The sequence below is a fragment of the Microdochium trichocladiopsis genome, assembly GCF_020744255.1.
Source record: "Microdochium trichocladiopsis strain MPI-CAGE-CH-0230 chromosome Unknown B0I36scaffold_8, whole genome shotgun sequence".
Lineage (NCBI taxonomy): Eukaryota > Fungi > Ascomycota > Sordariomycetes > Xylariales > Microdochiaceae > Microdochium > Microdochium trichocladiopsis.
In genome coordinates this window covers 2,909,836-2,929,972 of record NW_025763551.1, presented here as the reverse complement: position 1 = coordinate 2,929,972, position 20,137 = coordinate 2,909,836, and the positions used below count along the sequence as shown (strand labels likewise).

The 20,137-nt window shown below is 56.7% G+C and overlaps 6 protein-coding genes and 1 non-coding gene across 7 annotated transcripts; 4 read left to right on the top strand and 3 right to left on the bottom strand.

The window, feature by feature from the left end:
• Positions 1 to 1,021: 1,021 nt before the first annotated feature.
• B0I36DRAFT_330989 (uncharacterized protein) lies at positions 1,022 to 2,384 on the bottom strand. Its single transcript, XM_046154915.1, has one exon. The coding sequence runs from the start codon at positions 1,884 to 1,886 to the stop codon at positions 1,323 to 1,325; it is 564 nt and encodes a 187-aa protein (XP_046009818.1). The 5' UTR covers positions 1,887 to 2,384; the 3' UTR covers positions 1,022 to 1,322.
• A 1,102-nt stretch (positions 2,385 to 3,486) lies between these two features.
• Positions 3,487 to 7,321, top strand: B0I36DRAFT_294726 (uncharacterized protein). The gene is made up of 2 exons (XM_046151819.1): positions 3,487 to 4,602; positions 4,668 to 7,321. Exons 1-2 carry the CDS (start codon positions 3,961 to 3,963, stop codon positions 7,059 to 7,061), a joined length of 3,036 nt encoding a protein of 1,011 aa, XP_046009817.1. The 5' UTR covers positions 3,487 to 3,960; the 3' UTR covers positions 7,062 to 7,321.
• Positions 7,322 to 8,074: 753 nt separating this feature from the next.
• Positions 8,075 to 9,979, top strand: B0I36DRAFT_366142 (uncharacterized protein; the record flags this gene model as incomplete). Its single annotated transcript, XM_046159248.1, has 1 exon — positions 8,075 to 9,979. One exon carries the CDS (start codon positions 8,075 to 8,077, stop codon positions 9,977 to 9,979), a length of 1,905 nt encoding a protein of 634 aa, XP_046009816.1.
• A 187-nt stretch (positions 9,980 to 10,166) lies between these two features.
• Positions 10,167 to 11,866, bottom strand: B0I36DRAFT_160514 (uncharacterized protein). Its single transcript, XM_046148651.1, has 2 exons — positions 11,818 to 11,866; positions 10,167 to 11,731 (listed from the first exon to the last, which is right to left on the bottom strand). The coding sequence occupies exon 2, from the start codon at positions 11,575 to 11,577 to the stop codon at positions 10,354 to 10,356; it is 1,224 nt and encodes a 407-aa protein (XP_046009815.1). The 5' UTR covers positions 11,578 to 11,731; positions 11,818 to 11,866; the 3' UTR covers positions 10,167 to 10,353.
• Positions 11,867 to 12,600: 734 nt separating this feature from the next.
• On the bottom strand, positions 12,601 to 15,669 carry B0I36DRAFT_330982 (uncharacterized protein). Its single transcript, XM_046154914.1, has 5 exons — positions 15,183 to 15,669; positions 14,976 to 15,112; positions 14,757 to 14,903; positions 14,179 to 14,685; positions 12,601 to 14,125 (listed from the first exon to the last, which is right to left on the bottom strand). The coding sequence occupies exons 1-5, from the start codon at positions 15,317 to 15,319 to the stop codon at positions 13,080 to 13,082; spliced, it is 1,974 nt and encodes a 657-aa protein (XP_046009814.1). The 5' UTR covers positions 15,320 to 15,669; the 3' UTR covers positions 12,601 to 13,079.
• B0I36DRAFT_t138 lies at positions 12,907 to 13,004 on the top strand. Its single transcript has one exon. It is a non-coding gene; the product is annotated as a tRNA-Phe (tRNA).
• A 1,470-nt stretch (positions 15,670 to 17,139) lies between the features above and the next one.
• B0I36DRAFT_330977 (putative arsenite efflux transporter ArsB-like protein) lies at positions 17,140 to 19,833 on the top strand. The gene is made up of 3 exons (XM_046154913.1): positions 17,140 to 17,496; positions 17,576 to 19,317; positions 19,380 to 19,833. The coding sequence occupies exons 1-3, from the start codon at positions 17,397 to 17,399 to the stop codon at positions 19,728 to 19,730; spliced, it is 2,193 nt and encodes a 730-aa protein (XP_046009813.1). The 5' UTR covers positions 17,140 to 17,396; the 3' UTR covers positions 19,731 to 19,833.
• The last annotated feature ends 304 nt before the right edge of the window (positions 19,834 to 20,137 follow it).

Genomic DNA, 20,137 nt, shown 5'->3' with positions numbered 1-20,137 from the left:
TCAATCACTCCTTCAAACATGCCAACCCACCCACACATATACAGAGTTCCCGGGATTACCGATAACCCTGCACTGCATGTATTGTTTCTGGCGGCATAGCTATCTGTAACAGAAGAAGCAAAAGCGTCATTCAGCGATAGATTTGAGTGCCTTCCCTTTGGCTCCCTTCTACCCCCAGAACTGGAAGTCTCAGTACATCATCTGTGCGGTCAATCTGCTCACGCACTCGCAACGTGGACGCGAAAGACCGCAACTTTTCGGCATTGGCGAATCCTGGGGGTCCTTTACACACAGAAAACCATTCCCTGTTCGCGTCTCGTGGGGGAACAAAGAACGAAGCGATGCGAATGGCCATGGGACATTGCCCACGCACAAAGTGAGTTCTGGTTGCTAAGAAGTCCGCATCGCGAACGACGACCACTAATCTTCCTGGGGTTGTCTACAAGGCGTTCGTATCATTGTTGTCATCGTACGAGTTGCGGCAACCTTTCACTTAAATCATATCCAGAAACCGTCGTAAGGCTCTGTTTCAACGGGTGTTTTGTATATTCGCCAATCCCCAAAGGGGGGGGGGGGGTCTCTTGGGTTTCTCGTTTCTGATTTCTTCCCCTCTTGAGTCTTTGCAGGTGAATCCGTAGAAGTCCCTGTGCTCAGGAAACTGAGCGCCTTTTTTGCTATGGTAGGGATCTGGGCTGGCGACGGATGCCTTGGAATGCCGTATATATGATTCATCAGACCCCTTCATACTAGAGACACGTCCCGCGGCACATATGGTATCATGGCGGTATCGTGAGAAGGAAATACACATGTTTGCTGAAGCGGCCGAGGTGGGTTTCTCGTCGCCATAATTCGGATGGTGGGACAGGCACTTATCTCAAACGGCCGCAGACGGGTTTCAAGGACGGGGAGAAAATTCGATCTTGAGGGATGTAATAGGTACTCTACACGTGCGCATGCATTGGCAGAGAACTGAAGAAACAGTTTCATCATGGTAAATGGGAAAGACAATACCAGCTTGATTCAACGGTGTTATTAAAAGTATTGCGAGTTTCGTGATCACGACGCTGCTTATTGTGGTCTGTTCCTTTGGACCTGGGCTTGACAGTTTGATGACCAAAAGTATCATGTATCATGCAGTCTACCACCCAAATCCATCTCATCCGACTGCCTCGAGTGGAAAGATGCAGGGTCGCGACACAGGCGCACCTCTAGCGCTTCGCAGCTCCGTTCTTAATAGTCACTGCACTCAAAACGCCATCACTTGAAGAATGCAGGGCAAGATTGCGCAGGCGATCATAATCACGAACCCATTTCCTTTCGTCTCAAGGCACGACCTCACGGCTTGGTCCGCCAGTGGCATTGCACGGCGTCCCATGAAGCTGCGGGTTGTATGCACCCCCAGTCCAGCAACGCAGGCACCTGAACATGCAGCATGACCGCATTGCAGGCATGACGTCGGGTTGGCCCCAGTAGCCTGCCGCGGCTGCACGAGTGTGGATCAGCACACAAACCCCTACAAAGCCTGCCGACTGACTGGCTATGGTTTGTCTCGTCTGAAGCAGCAACACCCGAGGAGTTGGACCACGTGAGGGCTGTCTTCGGAGGGTCAACCTGAGAGACTCGGGGGCTAGGCTTTGATTATTGGGCACACACGGACTACACTCATAGCTCTGTCCCTCGTTGAGGCTGTTCAGCCGACTTTTCAGACGCCACGTGGGCGGGTACGTACTGACGTGGTATCGTTTTCTTGCGCTGTTCGTATCCTGCCTGAAGATCGACATGCAAGCCACTTTCCAGGTAAGAGGGCCGCCCCAGTGTTGTCCGCCGAGTGCATTGAGAGACGAGGAACATGCTTCAAGCGGGGGAGGGTGGACGAATTTGGCCATTGCAACTGGCTGGAAATGCCTGCAAAAAACCGGAGCCTCCCCCGGCGACGATGACGACGAGCAAAAGCCCGGATTGCAAGCCTCGATCGGGTCGGTCCCACAAGCGCCCTCACTTTTTTTTCTTGCTTGGGCGTGTACGTGCCGGCGCTAGGAAGGGTGATGATCCCGAGCACCCCGCAAGACCCCTTCTGCCTCGAGATCCGCAGTGGATGATGGGTGTGTCGACTATGCGAGGGAGCCCATGGGCCAGCAATAATATGATATGGTGGTAAGCAGAAAAGACGGGCCGGTTGAGAGGCCTCTTTTTGCATGCCGGGGCGTGTGGGGGGCGTGAACGATTGGTGGGCATGACGAGGCTGGGGGAAACGAGCCCTGCTCAAGAAGACGGTAGGGAAGCCCTCGAAGCGCGGATCGCCGTTGAGCTGGGCTGAGGTGGTGGTGTTGCTTGCGTGGAATGGTGGTGGATGGCCGGCGTGGTGGGATTGTGGATGGTGGAGCGGCAAGTGGAGTTCGTATTCATGCCCTCCCCGTCCAGGGCTCATCATGCACTGGGTCGGCCATGCCTTGGGGAGTGGGGCCATTCGCAGGTAAAAAATAGCCAGTGGCAGAGACAGTTCGCGCTGCCGCGCCCCCGACGTTTCCTCAGCCCGCCTGGGCACGTTACATGGTGGCCCGGCCGAAATCGAGGGTCCTGTCCTGCGCCAGCTGTCCTGACAAAGACAGGCACAGGGTCGTGTTGCACGCACAGGTCATGTCACGTCAGGCTGAGGGTCCAGCTCCAGCCAGGGTCGGCCATGTGCCCCTGGATCGACTTGTTGACACGCACGACTCGCTCGTTCGTTCGCCAACCCAAACTTTGGGCTCCTTAGAGTTTTGCTGCCGGCCCATGCCGTTGCCGCCACGCATACGAAAACTCTTTGCGCGGGCTACACTAGAAAGCAGCCTAGCCCGAGGGGAAACACTCGTTCCATGTTTCACAAGGCGGCCAGCAGCCACGGGCTACCTAGGCTTGTGGCGCTCTGCGGTACGAGCACTACAGCGAGCCACTCACGCCCTGCCTGCCCCTGGACCACAAGCCACCATTCCCCAGGCTGCTCTCCATCTCTGCCGGTTGACGTACTTGGGAGCCCGACAATACCCTAGAATGGCCCCGATAAGCTTGTACATACACGTTTCACGGCCATCACGCAGCACAATGTTTGTGCCGAGCAAGCAGAGGTTGGCCGTTCGGGTGATGATGGCTGGGCGATGGTCGTCCTACTGCGAGGGTATGAGCACGGCGCAGCATCAGATGCTTGGAAGCCACATGCGACCGCGTGATCAAGACTCGATCCAGCGTGACAGTCCTGTAAGCCACCCGCTGCGAGAAAAAAGAACTGGGTGAGGTTCAAAAGTCTTCGCCGGCCGGGGCACGCCAAGCTTCTGGACTTTTGGGTGGGTGGCCCATTGTTTGGTGGAGCTGCGAATGGGAGGGCGTGAGCAGTCGTCATTCCTGCTTGGCCCTTGCTCCATCCTCGATGCCCCGGCCCGGGCTGCTGCTCTGCCCGTCCAGAGACTGCGAGGGACTCGGGTCTCTACTCTCTCTCTCTCTGCCCTTGACATCCATTACCTTGCATTCTGCCATCGACTTGTCCTTACGACCCGCCTCGACTGTTTGCATCCTACACACTCGCTTGTCCATCTTCCTCCGCCTCCCGACCCATCGCCATCACTCCGTCTCTGGAGACGCTAGGCTTGCCATTAGCCGTGCCTTGCAGCTACTTCTTATCGATCTAGATCGTCTGCCGATCGTTTTCTCGTGTCCAGCACTTTTCGTCATCCAGTCAACCAGACACCTCTTTACGCACCGCTGGCGGGACTGCCCCCATCCGAGACAACTGCATCTTTCGCACACCCAAAGACATTTGTGGCTTGTTGAACATCTCGCGTCATTCAAAGTGCCACTCCCTACACCAAATGTTTTGATCGGTCCGGCAGAAAGCCTCCATCCTCGAACCATCCTCGAATACTCTCAGCCCTTGGATCCGATAGCATCTGATCACAGATCACACGCCAGACTCGTGCATCCGCCGCAATGGACGGTGCTACCTGGCGACACGCTCGCGCCCTCGTGGCCCGAGAGGACGCTGGCTTGGAGCTCCTGGACCTCCTGAGTAACCCTTTCAAGTCACAGATCACTGGTGATTCCGTCTGGTACGCGCTGGGCACGTCGGTCGGTATCAGCGCCTCCATCGCCATTGCATTCTCGCTTCTTCGCCCTCACAACTCGGTCGTCTACGCCCCAAAGCTCAAGCATGCCGACGAGAAACATGCACCACCCCCAATCGGCAAAGGATACCTGGCTTGGGTCAAGCCGCTATGGAGCACTACCGAGAAGGAGACGGTGGCCTACGCCGGCATGGACGCTGCCATCTTCCTGCGCTTCACACGCATGCTTCGCAACCTGTTCTTGGTACTCGCACTCGTGGGCTGTGCCATCCTCCTGCCTGTCTATTACTCGATGAACAGTGGCAACTCCAACCAGAACTGGATCGTGAGGCTCACTCCGGCACAGGTCTGGAACCAGCCTATCTGGGCTACAATCGTGCTCGCTTATGCGTGTAACCTGATTATCTGCGGCTTCTTGTGGTACAACTATAGAAAGGTGTTGCAGCTCAGACGCCACTACTACGCCAGCGAGGAGTATCAAAACAGCTTGCACGCCAGGACTCTAATGGTTTGTGGTTGACCCTGCTCAAAGCCTCGTACAAAACTGCAGTATAGCTCATGTTGTTTCTTTAGATGACCGACATCCCCAAGAACTACGGGTCCGACGAGGGCATCGCTCGGCTGATCGACCAGGTTGCTCCTCACTCGTCTTTCTCCCGTACTGCGATGGCTCGCAACGTCAAACATCTTCCCGGGTTGATCAGCCAGCACGATTCGACTGTAAGGAAACTGGAGAAGGTCCTTGCGCATTACCTGAAGGACCCGAAGAACCTCCCCGCGAGCCGGCCCATGTGCTATCCATCCAAGAAAGATCCGTCCTACGGCACATATCCTAGAGGACAAAAAGTAGACGCGATCGAGTATCTGACCCAGCGCATCAGAGAGCTTGAGGAAGAGGTCAAGGGAGCCCGTGCTGCCATCGACAAGCGCAACGTGCTCAACTATGGTTTCGCCAGTTACGATGACATCGAGGAAGCACACAACATTGCGTACGTTTGCCGCAAGAAGAAACCGCACGGCGCGACAATCACCCTTGCACCCAGGCCCAACGACATTATCTGGGACAACATGCCCATCTCTCCGGCGACTCGCAGGTGGCGGAGATTCATCATCAATCTCTGGATCACCGTGCTCACTTTCCTGTGGATCGGCCCCAATGCCATGATCGCCGTGTTCCTCGTCAACTTGAACAACCTCGGTCTGGTCTGGTCCGACTTCCAGACCTCGCTGGCTGCCAACCCCCAATTCTGGGCCGTCGTCCAGGGTGTTCTCTCCCCTGCCGTTACTTCACTCGTATATCTCGTCCTGCCAATCATCTTCCGCCGTTTGTCCATCAGAGCGGGTGACCGAACAAAGAGCGGACGCGAGCGCCATGTCGTCGGCAAGCTCTATGCCTTCTTCGTTTTCAACAACCTGATCGTTTTCTCGCTCTTCAGCTGCTTGTGGAACTTTGTTTCCTCCGTCGTCAAAGACACCACAAAGGGCAGTGATGCGTGGCAAGCGATCCTAAAGGCGGACCTGTCGGGAGCCCTTCTTACTTCGCTCTGCGTTATCTCGTCATTCTGGATCAACTGGCTGTTGCAGAGAAACCTTGGTGCTGCCATTGACTTGGCACAATTGTGGACTTTGGTGTATAGCTCGTTCATGCGCAAGTTTTCCAGCCCGACTCCACGAGAGATGATCGAGTTGACGGCACCGCCTCCATTCGACTACGCCAGTTACTACAACTACTTCCTCTTCTACGCGACTGTCGCCTTCGCATTCTCGAGTATTCAGCCGCTCGTTCTCCCTGCCGCGGCCCTGTACTTCGCCATCGATGTGTGGTTGAAGAAGTATCTGCTCCTCTACATCTTCGTCACCAAGACAGAGTCTGGCGGCATGTTCTGGCGTGTCTTGTACAACCGCCTCTGCTTTGCCGTCATTTTGTCGAACTTGGTCGTCTACCTCGTGACTTGGGAGCGTGGTGACGGCACGAGGATGCAGTTCTACTCCTCCCTTCCACTGCCACTCATCATGATCATTTTCAAGATCTACTGCGCCAAGACATTTGATACTGAGCTGCACTACTGCTCTTCGCGCAGCGCACGCAAGAATCCCGAGGGCGGCTTGGCACAGAAGGATCCGCTGAGATCCCAGAACTTCCTTGCCAAGCGCTTTGGCCACCCGGCTCTGTACAAGCCTTTGATCACCCCGATGGTGCACGCCCGGGCGCAGAACATTCTCGCGGCTGTATACAAAGGCCGCCTTACTGACGGGCGTGAGGCCTATACCGGAGATACCATGTCCACTTCGGGCTACTCGGATGCCTATGTCCTCGACTCCATGCAGGCCGGCAAGCCCGGCAAAGGCGCAGCCATGCCCGGTTTCGAGATTGTACCCGAGTCTCGTATGGACTTTGAGTACTATAAGAACAGGCCAGAGTTTGCAGCTGAGCATGGCGGTGGCGATTTCTACGGGCGATCCGAAGATGTGTACCGCCCTGGCACGCCAGGCAGCACGTGGGCGGGCAGTGATGGGGGCTCACGGCCTAGCAGCCCTGGTTTCATGCCGGCGGTGCCAAGAACTGCCAGCCCTGCACCAGTAGGCAGGTCCTACTCTCCCGCACCGGATTCCGGTACTGCCTATCCTGGTGGCTATTCACGACCTCTGGGTAGTCCATATCAAGCATACACACCTCCACCACCCGAGGTCGCTCGGTCACGAAGCCCGTTCTACGCAAGCCCGAACGAGAGCGGCACCAACCTGGTCATGCAGGCTGCGCCGATGCCTTCGGCCACCCCTGCCCATGACCGCAGTCAAGATCGTTTAGGCGGTCGCGCTCCAGGCACCGCCGGCATGCTCGGCGGCGGCCCTAGAGGGTATGGAGGTCTCCCACAGCACGAGGATGACACCCCTGATCACGACCCTACCCAGTATGATTATTTCCGCGGCCAGAGGACGCGTGGAAACAACTCTGGGGCGTGGTAAGGATCGTTTTTGTCGGGGTTGACGGCCGCATACTGTGCGCTGTAGCGGTCTTGCTCGTCTGGTTATACATTGGTCAGGCACCGCGGGAGCCAAGTGCTGGCACCGCCTGGTTGCGCATTTTGGAAAGAAGGGTCTCTAGGTCTTGTAATGGAGTAACGCATGATAGACTAGACATTCCCCCCAGAGTGGCGGGTCTCGATAGAGTTATATATATCTTTGTAATGTCCTTTGGCCCTCTAATCTACCATGCATGAAGCATCAATGTCATAAGCCAGTCATTGACCGATGCGGGTTGTGCTGCCAACATACGTATGAAGCCAATACAGTGCACAACACGGTCTGCAGCGGGCTTTAAGACGGTGAGGCGCGACGAGACTTGATCGTGCAGGTCCGGCGAATTGTAGGAAGGCACAAACCTTGGACGGCTCGAGGCTTCAAACAACATCAATTGATCTCGAGCTGGTCACTGTGCTCGTTTTGCAAGACCGGTCTAGCGTCGAAGCGGACCGGCAAACTCACAGCCACACTCCTGACTTACACCACACGCTCACGCCTGCATCATCGGGCATCCTAGTGGCGCGTGAGTCACTGCCGATTTCACCCATTATTGACGAATCCCACAGTCTCCAATGGCATCGCCAACTTACTTGCCTCTTTCTTCATATTGTCATCGACGGACGAGCTGGGACATCAAGTCTAAACTACGAAGGCGCATCTGATTATGGACTTTCGAGCCCGCGCAATCTCGTAGTTACCGGTCATCACCACCAACACCAAATCAGCAACTGCATTTGCGACACTCTGCGTGAGAATACCCTCAATTGGTTTCTGAAATTCTTTCAGTTCTCGAATACTCTCGGGGAAACAGCGAACCAAGCTCTGTTACAAGCACAGTCACGGAGTGATCTCCCCAAACAAAAACAATCACAAAGCCTTCGCATACCGCGTATCTCAAAACACCCCTCGAGCGCTGTAAAAAGCTACATTATATATCTACACGCCTCTGCGAGAAAATGGGCGGCTCGGTCTTCAACAAGCTGCCCAACCCGCTGCACACGCCGCGCATGCCGGCACAAGTATACGAGCACGTCCGGAGGACATGCCACGCACGGCTGCGGGAGCTCTTCGTCGCCGTCGCCTCGCCGATCGAGGGGCCCGGGAAAACCGACTTCGGCGACGTGGACATCGCGCTCGCCTGGCCGCGGGCGGAGCTGTTCCCGAGCCAAGACGCGCTGAGGGTGAGGGCCAGGTATCTCGGCGCTGGCGCCGTCACGCAGAAGCAAGGGAGAGGGGACTGGCTCGGTGCCGCGGCGGCTGCGATTGGCGCGGAGAGGGTCCAAGGTGTCAACGGGAGCAGGAGCGAGATCCACGCTGCCGTCCCGTGGCCGGACGAGTTTGCCCATCTCGTTCCAGACTTGCCCTCTGCCGAAGATGCTGCTGCTGGCAGCGACGACGAGGATGAGCGGGACGGCAGCAAGACCCGCGCCGCCCGGCCTACAAGGGCGAACCTGGCGTCGGCGAACAAGCCGCTGCAGCAGCAAACAACGACAACAACACCAAAACCAACAAGGGCATACATCCAAGTAGACATCCACATCTTCCCGGACATGCAGGCGCTGCAGTGGAGCCTCTTCAAGCACGCCCACGGCGACCTCTGGGGCATCCTCGGCTCTACGGTCCGGCCCTACGGCCTGACTGCCGACGAGGCCGGCTTGTACCTCCGGGTCCCAGAGATTGAGAAGCATGACCACAAGAAGGCCAAGGTGTGGCTGACCTCTGAGCCTGCCACCGTTCTCGCGTTCCTGGGCATCCCTGGCAGCGGCGATGGAGATTTCGAGATATGGTCACGGCAGTTTCAGACAAAGGAGGAGCTCTTCGAATATGTGGCTGGCAGCCGCCTTTTCCGAGGCGTGTCAGGTCACACTGTCGTGCCAAACACCGACCTTTCTATAGAAGACGACACGGGAAGAGTAACAAGAAGTCTGGATGTGGGCGAAGGAAGTGCACGCGATGCTCGATCACCAACCAACGATGATGACACAACGCGGGCACCACCACAGACTGGCGCCAGCGAATACGTCGAGGAGAGCACAAAATCCCTCCGCTCCCGGGAGAGGCGGCGGATGAAGTATAGGCCTCTGTTTGCGGAGTTCATGGACAGGTACTTCCCTGAGCACCACCACTACTCGCTGCTCTACGATGACGCCGGCTCGCCTGCACATTCCTGCGACCAGACCAGGGCTGGCCACCCAAATTCTTCTCCGGACTCGGAACGAGAACAGGAGTCAAGAGGAGTCTCGGCCACAGGACAAGGCGCAACAGAGATCAGACCGAGCAGCAGCAGCGGCAGCGGCAGCAGCTGGCCACATACACGAGAGTCTATCCGCGAAGAGGCGTTTGCTTGGTTTGGCCCACTCGTGCGGCACACATATGACCAACGGCTACGGGCCTGGATGATCGAGAGGCAGCGCATCCGGATCAAGAAGGATGTTATCAAGGCTATTGTGCCGCCCCCGCTAGCCGCTCAGGCACAGCACACAGCCAATTCGTCATCAGTGGCAGCTGCACCATCCCAACCACCGCTACCACGGGGCGAGGGTACACAGCAAGATTCCCCTGCCGATGGAGGGGGACCGGGACAGGCAGCGGCGGCGGCGGAGGCGCAACCAGAGTTCCTAGACCCGTCTTTCCGAGGACAGATCGTCTCGGCCCTCAGCAAGATTGTCCTCGATGCGGACTACAGTCTGGGCATAGTGCCCGCTGCACCCCTCCGGGACGAACATACTAGGCTTTATCAGGAGGACGAGATCAAAACTTTTGTGACGAACCGATGGAGGGACGTTGCGCAACTGCTTCAGGGGAAGAACTTCGTCGCTGCTGAACAGCGGAGAAAAGCGGTGGGGAAGGTGATCTCCTGACCGAAAAAACATTGTCCTCAGGGACACGGGATCCTCTGAATGACAACAGTCCTCCTTGACCCCTTGCAGGCTCAGAACCATGTCCACAGAATCATTAAAATGCACAGCCAGAATTCGTGATACCAAGCTGCCTTCAATTTCACCCCAGTTGTACTTAGATCAGGGTGTCCTGCATAACCACGCAAGCAAAGCATTCTCATCATAGCCCGCCTAGAGCTTGAAGTCTGCATTCGTCTTCTCCCAGCCCTGACGCGCCGCCCCGAAGCCTCCCCCACTGCCCATCGCAGTTGTGTTGCTGCTCCTCGACGCGAGGCGCTCCGCGAGCTGGAGCTTCAGTGACTTTGCCCTGTCGGTGCACAGCTCGTACATTGTGCTCAGGTTGAAGAGGAGCGTGTGCGAGGAGTAGTTGCCTTGGGAGACCAGAGACTCGAGGATTTGCCGGCCCTACCAAGGAAGAGAGGGTTAGTACCATAGTTGCTCTGGCATTTAACATGACAACTGCCTCGCCGTGTTGAGCACGGGGACAGCGTCACGCCGCCCATGGGTTGTTGGGGATGGTGCTGAGCACCTGAGAGGAGGACCGCAGTGACATAAGGACTTACCTCCTCCATGCGGCCAACGTAGAGCAGGCATACGGCCAGGTTGACACCAATCATCTCGTCGCTCGCGCCGCTGTTGCCACCGTTCGTCTCGCCTGCTGCTTCGCGACTATCGTTGTCAAGGTCCTGCTTGAGCTCTGTCCATGCTTGGAGGGCGTGGTCGTATTCCCCGTCTGCCATGTCGGCCAGCGCCTCGAGGACTCGTTCTGCAACACTAGCTTCCCCCTTGCCTATCCCAGCGGCACTTGGCACAATGCATCGCCGAGCCTGCTCGACGTCACCAATGTGCAACCACAGTAGGGCCTTGCTCATGGCCAACCTCTGCGCTCCTCTGCCTGCGCCGTCCTTCAAGGTCTTCAAGTGCTCCGCCGCACCCAGCAAGTCCTCCTGCTCGACTAGCGCGCCAGCAACCTTGACTCCGAGATTAGCGAGTCGTTCCCGCCACAGCTCCGCGGCCGAGTGGTCCCGCGCCTTTACAGCCTTGCCGATCTCGAGCCGCGCATCCCGCGCGAGCTCGTAGTAGCTGACCACGGCCCTCCGCGGGTCGCCGAACCCGAGCGTCTGCAGTCGCACGGCGAGCAGGCGCAGCTCCCATGGGACCAGGTGCGCCCCTGTCAGCGGGTCGAGATAGAAGGCCGAGTTGAGGTCCTCGAGGGCTTTTGCTTCCTGCGCCGCCAGGGCCACCGCATCAATCAGACACAGGCACGAGAGCCGCGTGTATAGCAGGCTGAAGACGCGGGCGTGGTCGGTTGGCTCGACGGGTGGGTGTGCCGCGGCCTGCGTTATCGACACGGGGCTGCTCGTTAGTGCCTGGACTGCTGCTATCGCGGCTGCGCGGAAGTGGCCCTGTGCGAGGAGGTCTGGGATTGGTGTTTCTGGGGCGGGCTGCCGTGATGGTGTGCGGAAGGGCGCGGGGATGGAGAGCGGCGAGATTTGGTGGTAGATTTCTGGCTTGAGGAGGAAGGAGAAGTCCTTGGACGTCAACGGCGCAGAGTCCATGACTGGGGTGCCTGTTCCTGCTGCGGCGGCGGATGCGGCGGCCGCTGACGCTGATGGCACCGGGGATCGAGCGGGCGAGCGTGGTTGTCTCGATCCCGGCCTGGGACTTCCTTGGGCAGGTGATGTCAGACCCGAGCCTTGCGGTGATAGTGGACTGGGAAAGTGGTTAGTGTGGACATTCATAATATCCGATCGATAATTTTGTACTCCTGGCCATGGGGTAGGTATTTGACAACGTACTCATCTGAGTCAAGCGGCCCCTTCGTCAAGGTACGCGGTCTAATGGCTGGATGGCTTCCGTGTTAGAGGCCAGGCTGGAGAAAGCAAGATAAACAACATGCAAGCGAAATAGAGCCCGAGCCATCGAATTGGGTAAGGTCACGCAGAAGCAGGGCTGGAAAGTTCACTGGAATGCTTTGCTCATCCATGATGACTGCTTTGGATGTCGCCTGGGCGTGACATGGGAGCGCGGTTGAGAATGGTTGACCACTCCTGGCATGGGAGAACGATTAAGCTGGTGCTGGGGCACTCACGTCTTGCGCCGGAGCGTGTCCTCGATAGTCCGCTTGGACTCGATAGCCGCTGAGAACGATCCATGTTGGAACGCTGGCTCGGTCAGTTGTTTGAGTCCTACCTCAATCAAAGGCCTCTTGTAGGTTAACAGGTTGAGATGTCCGGCTCCTTGGCGTTGGTTGAGGTGAGCTGTGACTAACCCGTCTCCACTCCGTGGGGACCTTTATGGAAGGCAAGTCACAGTAGCTCTCACTGTGTAGCGCACTGCCCTCTTTCCACACTCTACACTCTGGATCACGGGTTCACGACACTCACAAACACCAGTTCCTTTGCAATTTATGGACTTCTACTCCGTCGCTTAGTTGCGCACCAGGAGGCAAAGCCATTGCACAGATACTCTAAGCTTGTATCCGCCGCATGTGCCCAATCAACACTCCGGGCTTGACATGAAGCTAACTTCACTGTGTGGGTTTGTCTAGGTCACTTCTGCATCGTGGCGGTGTCCGTCGTGTCGTCGCCAGCATTGCAACAATGTCACAGCTTGACAGCCCAAGAAACTTCAATCTAGCACAATTCCACGATTGCAATGCCCAATGTCTATTCGTTTATTCTATATCCTCCCGCTTCGACCATGCTCCTTGCGAGAAATGCGCATCAAACGCCCTACACAACCTCAAGTATACAACTTACACGACAGATCTGGCCGAACGTTTCGTCGAAGCGACCGTCTTCCCTAGCCCCATTCTGCACAGACTACAACACAATACGTTATAAGCGCTTGCTGAAGTCATCAAGGTGTCTTCACCGATCTCGACAGCGGGGATAGCTCAGTTGGGAGAGCGTCAGACTGAAGCCACCACTTCGGTTCTATCAATATCATCTGAAGGTCGTGCGTTCGATCCGCACTCACCGCATGCTGGAGCCGGTCAGGCACGGTCCTGATCGTTTATTTTTGCCGTTTTGGAGTGTTTTGCGCGGATGGGGAGTGCTCATGGTGAATCTGTGTGTGGGGATTCTCGAGAAAACGACCTGGTGGCGGTCCAGACATCATCGGGCTCGGCGGAGACGACAATCGCAGGCGTGCTTGGTCTGTCGTCGGATACAACAGCAGCGTCGGCGACATCGTTTGAGGAATTCTTCAGGGTGTTGCGAATGTGGCTCGAGTACTCGAGAACTGGCACCTCCAGAGTGTTGCTGCGTTTCTTCGTGCCTCGCTCGTCGGACAGTCGTCGCACGCGCTCATCCATGTCAGAGCTTGGGCGCGGAGCTTTATCAGTCGGCAGCGTGCTGGACCGCGCTTTACTCTGCACCGGCCCTCTCGATGCCGCGCGTGCTGCTGTTGCCGCCAGAGGCCGAACGTCATCGATCGATGCAGGCCTCGACGCGCCAAGGGTCAGCTCTGGAATGGCGCCAGATGCAAAAGCCGAGTTGAAACTGCTCGCTCGTGACCGCTGCGGCCTGAGCTCGGGCGTCAAGCTGCCGTCCAGCTCGCGCTGTGGATTGTAGGCTTCGCGTATGTTTCCGAGCCTCGAGTTGCGTTCTGCCTCGCCAGGAATCTCTGGGAAGTCGACCGCTTTCCCTTGCTTGAAGTCGGAATCGTCAAACCTGTCGTGCGCGGCAGTGCCGAGGTAGTTTGCCATGGAGTTGAAGACCTCTGCAACCCGACGTCGACTTGCCGCGTCAATCGTCCGCGTCCTCTTCAGCGTGACTTTGTCTCCTCCTTCAGTGTCCTCGGCAGTGCTGGCCCTGTGCAGCATGCTGTCCTCATGCAGCGCCGGAGTCATCACCCCGAGGCCGAAACCTTCTCGCATGCCTTGATGGCGGCTGCCGCTACTATGCGTGCTCGACCCATCGAAGATGCTCGGCGACCTGTAAAGAGGTGGCTGGTTGGGTGTATGGTGGGCGCAATTGCAACAGCATTCCTTTCTGTCCGCGCCATTCTCCTCAACAGCCACAGCGTCCGCATCCGCAACGACCAGGTGGTACAGAGACCCTATTATCGCCAAGACTGTGCCGGCCAGTGGCGCCCATTGGCCTGCTCGTGGTCAGCAACATGGGGACCGCAGCGGGCTGGGTTCAAGCACTTACCGACACTCTGGATCAATTCTACCTCCCACCCCATCTGCTCACTAAAGAAGTTCAACTCGCCGATGATGAGGATGGCCACGACGGCCGCCCCGAAGAGCAGGATTTCCAACACGCTCAAGAAGCTTGCGACCACTGCGTTGATGTGGAGCATTCCTCCTACGGTGGCACCGTTTGTCCCTTCGATCTGCTGCTGCAGGTCTCCCGTGCCGAAACGCGACCTCCAGTTGAGCTCGAGGATCTTCAGCCACGTCGAGATGAGATAAAGTATTGCTGGTATGCAGCAAGCTGCCGCCGAGAGAGTAGCGGCGTTGAACGTGAGCGCCGATGGAGCCGGGATCACGTAGATCTCGCTCGTGGCGCTCCGCCTCATGGGTGATTTTGGACCTCCGTCTCCATCGACGCAATAATCGAGGCCGCATGACGTCTGGCCATACTCGAATGGGCCGTCTCCGAGGACGCAGGGCACCGGGTCGGAGCGATAGAATTCCACAGTCAGACTGAGCAGGCCTGCAGCAATCGTAAGCAAGACTCGCCTGGGTGTCAAATTCGTCATCGGCGGGCGTATCGACAATACTCACCCGCGAGGACAATACCAGTCCACAAGAAGATGATGTTGCGGCCAGGATCATAGAAGTAGGTGCGTGAGAGCCGCGTAGTCACGGGGACGGCCAGAATGCCAATCGAGCATAATTGGAAGGCCCCGTATATGTCGAGATCGACAGCACCTTCAGGGCGTCAACAACTGTCAGCCAGAGATACCATGGTCATTGCACAGTGGCTACGGTCTCTAAGCCTACCATCCACGTGCAGTGCCGCAAGAGTGATACCATGCAGCGCGGCCACTGCCGGAAAGATCAGCGCAGCAGCAAGACATGCATTACGAAGCCATTCCGACTTTCGAGCCAGCACGCAAGCTGCCACCAGAATGTAGTATCTTTGACAAAGCGGGCCATGTCAGCTAGACATGCTTTTTGGATAGAGGCAGTCCAGCGGCCAGAACTCACAATATACGTGATCCGACGCCGTATTGACCAGATAGCGGCCAGGCGCAGATTACTGATATCTCCTGTTGACCGTCGGAGAGGACCGCCCGCGCATTGGCAGGTTGAAACAGAGGGCTCGCGTCAGATAGGGCGGGCATGTCGTCGCATGGCAGGCGAACGCATATGACATCTGCGTCAGAGCGAGGTGGCGAGCCGCATGAGACACACGAAAGGGATGGGAACCTTTGTATGAGGGAAAATTACGATGGAAGAGATACGCAAAGAGGGCAAGCAGAACTTGAGGCGAACCAAGTGAGACGTGTTGCTGCTCAAAGGCAGTCGTGGAAATTTTGTCAGCACGCCGGTGCTTTGGGGAAGTGCTCGTGTGACTGCAGCTGGTGCAGCCTCTAAAGGAATGGCGTACTGGCTAGACAGATCATATTTCTGGCAGCATAGCTTCAGGAGGTATGGAGGGACAACACAGAGCCAAGCTTCACCACAATCACACTACAGATGCGGCTGACCCAAGGAAGTACTCAGTGACGTTGAAATGTTGCGCCCTATCTAAATCCGTCGGTGCGGGGAGGGGAGGGCGGCTGTGTGGCTGGCTTCCGTTGCCCGAGTCTGACATGCCAAGGCGGGCAGGCAGCGACGGTGCCCCTAGTTGGTGATGCTCGGTCAGCGCAAGCAGTAGCAGCGCGACGAACCGCCACTGAAATCGCGCAGACCCCGACCGGCGCAGGCACCCGAGACGTATACAGCACTGGGCGGCCGTATTGGCGTATACACTGGTCATATGACCTCCCAAGGGCGGCATTCGGTGACTGCAACTGGCGATGCCTCCTGACTCTGGGCTCTGTGTCTGACCCCAAGATGGGAGTTCCCTAGTCTATGTTGCGCGATGCGGGTCCTGGCGCTAAACCCTATCGTTCTGTTCCGCGATCGAGCCGATACCCCATCTCGGATAAACGCGGCTGGTGCGTGGATGTATGATCACAAGAAGCACATTCCGGCAAGTTTGATGGCTTCAACGATCAACACTTCTTTGGCCATGTAGACGTCAGGCATTTTGGATGAGACCCTCGTCCGGCTGCGCATACAGAGCCCATACTGCGTTGTTGTTTGCAGGGGTGTGTAATAGCAGTGTGGGCGACTTTCTTATTGGTTAGGGATTCAGGCTGCAGAGATCGTCGAGTGTTGAGTGGAAGCTTGGGTGTGTTGCACAGAGTCAAGTCAGCCCTTGGTTGACGGGAATGTCTTACAGGGCACAGGGCGGCGGTGCACGTCGAATCTGAACGGAGCTGTTTGAGCCGGCCACCGTCTCTGCCCAACCAAGTGCCAAAACTGGATGGTTTGCGCAGTTGGTGGCTGGCGGTCCTGGTGGACGGAGCTAGCAGACCCTGTCCTGTTCGCTAGACAGCCATGCCTGCATACACAGCCACCACATGGGACCTTCATTGCTTCGAGAAAGATCTGGGTAGTTTTGGCGTGGGGCACTGCAAGAGCTGATCATCCCCTCGATAGCATGCTTCCTCGTGGTCCAGCACTGGTTGCTGTCTCGACACGGCTGTGGTGAAAAGTTCTGTCGTCTTGATCTGTGCTTGCGCAGGGGTCCTGTGTCATTTCGTGTCAGGGGTTGAGCCAGTTACTGATGATGATGACGATGGTGGTGTTGTTGTTCAGAGTACTCCGTACTCTCTGGACCCTTTTGCTCTGGCGTTGAGATGGAAGGCTCCGGGGCGCAGGCCGCGTGGAAAGGGCGGCGGCAGCTCCACCACGACGTAATCCCGCGCTGTGGAGACTTCAGGAAGGGACGAGCCCTGGCTCTTGGGCGGGAATCTTGGCAATTGGGCAGGCAGGAGCAACCTTCCAATGGCCCTTGCGGTGTCGTGCACATGCTGCTGCTAGCCTGTCTTGGCTACTGTCCGCGGCGGCGGGGCCGTCCTGCTGCTCGTCCTCACGACCCTCAGACTGCCACCCCGAACAATCCAACGAGCGACCCTACCATTCGCCAACCTCGGGGTTCTCAAGTTTTTTTTCTTCTTCTTCCTCCTCCCTGTAATTATCATACCGCTCGCGACATGGCAGAGCCCGTTATATAGTGGCTAGCGAAATCTGTGTGACTGCCTCGCGCGCTCCTGCGCTGCTCATGTCTTTTCCCCCGGCTTGGGCCTTCGATGAGCTGCTCTGACCGCAGTACTTGCTCACTGTGCTGATCCGAACCAGAACCACGCCATGGCCAACGACAACACAAGCACCGCCAGCACCGCTGGTGGCGTGAGCAACATCCAGGAATGGCGTTCCATCGTCACACTCGTCGTCTTTGTCGTCACCAGTACGTATGCCGGCTTCTTCTCGTCTCACAGCTCATGTTCAGAGAAGCACATGATAAGCACATACTGACCGGTGCCCAGACATCATTGTGCTTGCACCATTTCATATTCCTATTCCTGTCCCCAGGTCATTCAACGATGCAATTCGGCAATTCTTTGTCAAGGCGCGAGTGATCCCGCCAAGGCGCGAGGCGCCCGATCAGGAGTCAACAAAGCCGCACAAGGTTGTCTACTGGAACATCCCAATCAACCTCATCACAGCCCCTCTGGTCGCGGACTTGTTTCTTCTGGCAATCAGCGCAATAGGCCGACAAGAGGTCGTCGACGGAACTTACGGCAAAGATTCGATCTACCCATACGACATCATGATCTTCTTCATCTCGCTTGCTTATATCGCCATTTCCATCGATGCCTCCGGCCTCATTAGATATCTTGCCTTCAAGGTGCTCCAGAAAGGCGGCAAAGTCGGCCCATGGCTTTTCTTCTACCTCTACACCTTCTTCTTTGCGCTTGGCAGCTTCATCGGCAACGATCCCATCATCTTGTCCGGCACGGCTTTCCTCGCTTACATGACCAGGGTCTCACGTAATATTGTGCACCCCAGAGCCTGGATCTTCACCCAGTTTGCCGTGGCAAATATTGCCTCGGCAATCCTGGTCTCATCTAACCCAACAAACCTCGTGTTGGCGGGTGCTTTTGGCATCAAATTCATCGTCTACACAGCGAACATGATTGTACCCGTAGTGGTCACGGCTATCGTCCTTTTTCCTTTTCTTCTCTACGTCATATTCGCGGATGAAGGTCTCATTCCTTCCTCAATCCAGATGCACGAGCTGTCCGAGGAAGCAAAGGCGAAGAAACCCGTCAACCCCAACATCCCACACGGCCGCGGCATTGAAGAGGACGACGACGGAATGACCAACGATGACGAGGCAAAGCAGTTGTCGCTGGAGGAGGTAATGAACCCATTTCTGGATAAACATGGTGCTGCCTTTGGTGCCGTGATCATGGCCGCGACCTTGATTACAGTCCTTGTGGTCAACGCGGCGCAAATCCATGGTGGCCATATACAGGTCTATCTCATCACCCTGCCAGCTGCGGTTGTCATGCTTTGCTGGGATCTGACGCTTGGCTGGCTCAATCGCAAGGAGACCCGGAAGATTTCGCAACGCGGCCGCGAGGAGATCGAGCACAAGCGCGCAGAGCGTGAAGCCAGAGAAGCCGCGCTGCAGATAGCACCACCCCCAACATCGTCCCAGCAGACCAGTACTGAAGAACTTCGGATCCCACCACCCGGAGATACCGCCATCTCCCAATCAGAAGGCACTGAGGCATTGTCCACGCCATCTGAGAAGGATGTTTTGGCTGCGGCCAATCTGCGTGAGGGGTCTTCGAACACCGAGGCCGAGGCAGAAGCTGAGGCCGCGAAGGAAGGCCAGACACAATCATCTTTGCCGAATCCAGAGAAACCCACTGCCGTCATGGGGGATACAACACCCAATGAACTTTCGGGGCCCTCCTCAGAGGATGCGAAGCGTGACGTGAGAACGCCCTCTAACACAAGCGAGAAGGCATCTCTGGTCTCGAAAGTGGAGGACGGGCTGTCGTGGGCCAGGGAAACATTCCCGACGGTGATGGCAGTCATGTCGCATCTCCCGTTTGCACTGATCCCTTTCGCATTTTGCATGTTTGTTATGGTGCAAGGTCTGGTCACCAAGGGCTGGATCGAGGTCTTTGCATACGGCTGGGACCATTGGGTTGAGAAGACGGGAACGATCGGTAGCATTGGGGGCATGGGTTTCCTGGGTGTGATCCTAAGCAATGTAAGTTTCTCGTTCGGCAGCTGCCCTCTTCCATGCCATCATCAGACACTGACGGTGGCTAGTTCTCTGGCACAAACATTGGCACCACCATTCTGCTGTGCCGTGTAATTCAGGGCTGGGAGAAGCTGCATGGGGATGGTCTCAATCCCATAAGCGACCGCACGTTCTGGGGCGCGGTCTACAGTATGGCTCTAGGCGTCAACTACGGAGCCTTTAGCATTGCCTTTAGTGCATCGCTGGCTGGACTGCTCTGGCGCGACATCCTGGCGCGCAAGCACATCCATGTGCGCAGCCTTGATTTCGCCCGGGTCAACTTGCCGATCATTGCAATCTCCATGATTGTGGGCTGCACAGTACTTGTTGGCGAAATCTACATAATCAGGACGGACAACCCGTACAGTAAAGGGACCTGAGGCGGCAACTTTTTTGACAAACTCTTGTATAAAGCACAATTAGAAGAACATAGCCAGCCAACTTGGTAGAACATTCAATTAATATTCTACGCTGAATTTCACATCCTTCTACACCCTTTTTAAAATGCGAGTTGTATTGTCTTTTGCAGGCTGCGTGGTAATGAGACATGAGAAGCATGGGCCGTACCGAGCAGAGATGCGCCACTACCCGGCAGCCAAAGAGATCTACTTGGCGTATGGTGTCGAGATGCAGCTGGAGGGGTGTTGCAACATGCGATGTGGGGCCTCCACACAGACAGCCTTGGCACTGCGAAAACGGGTCCCAAACTTTTGGATCTGCCAAACAACGACCAACGACCCTCGACGAGGGTTTGATCACCGACACAGCAGCCGCCTTCGCGCACAAC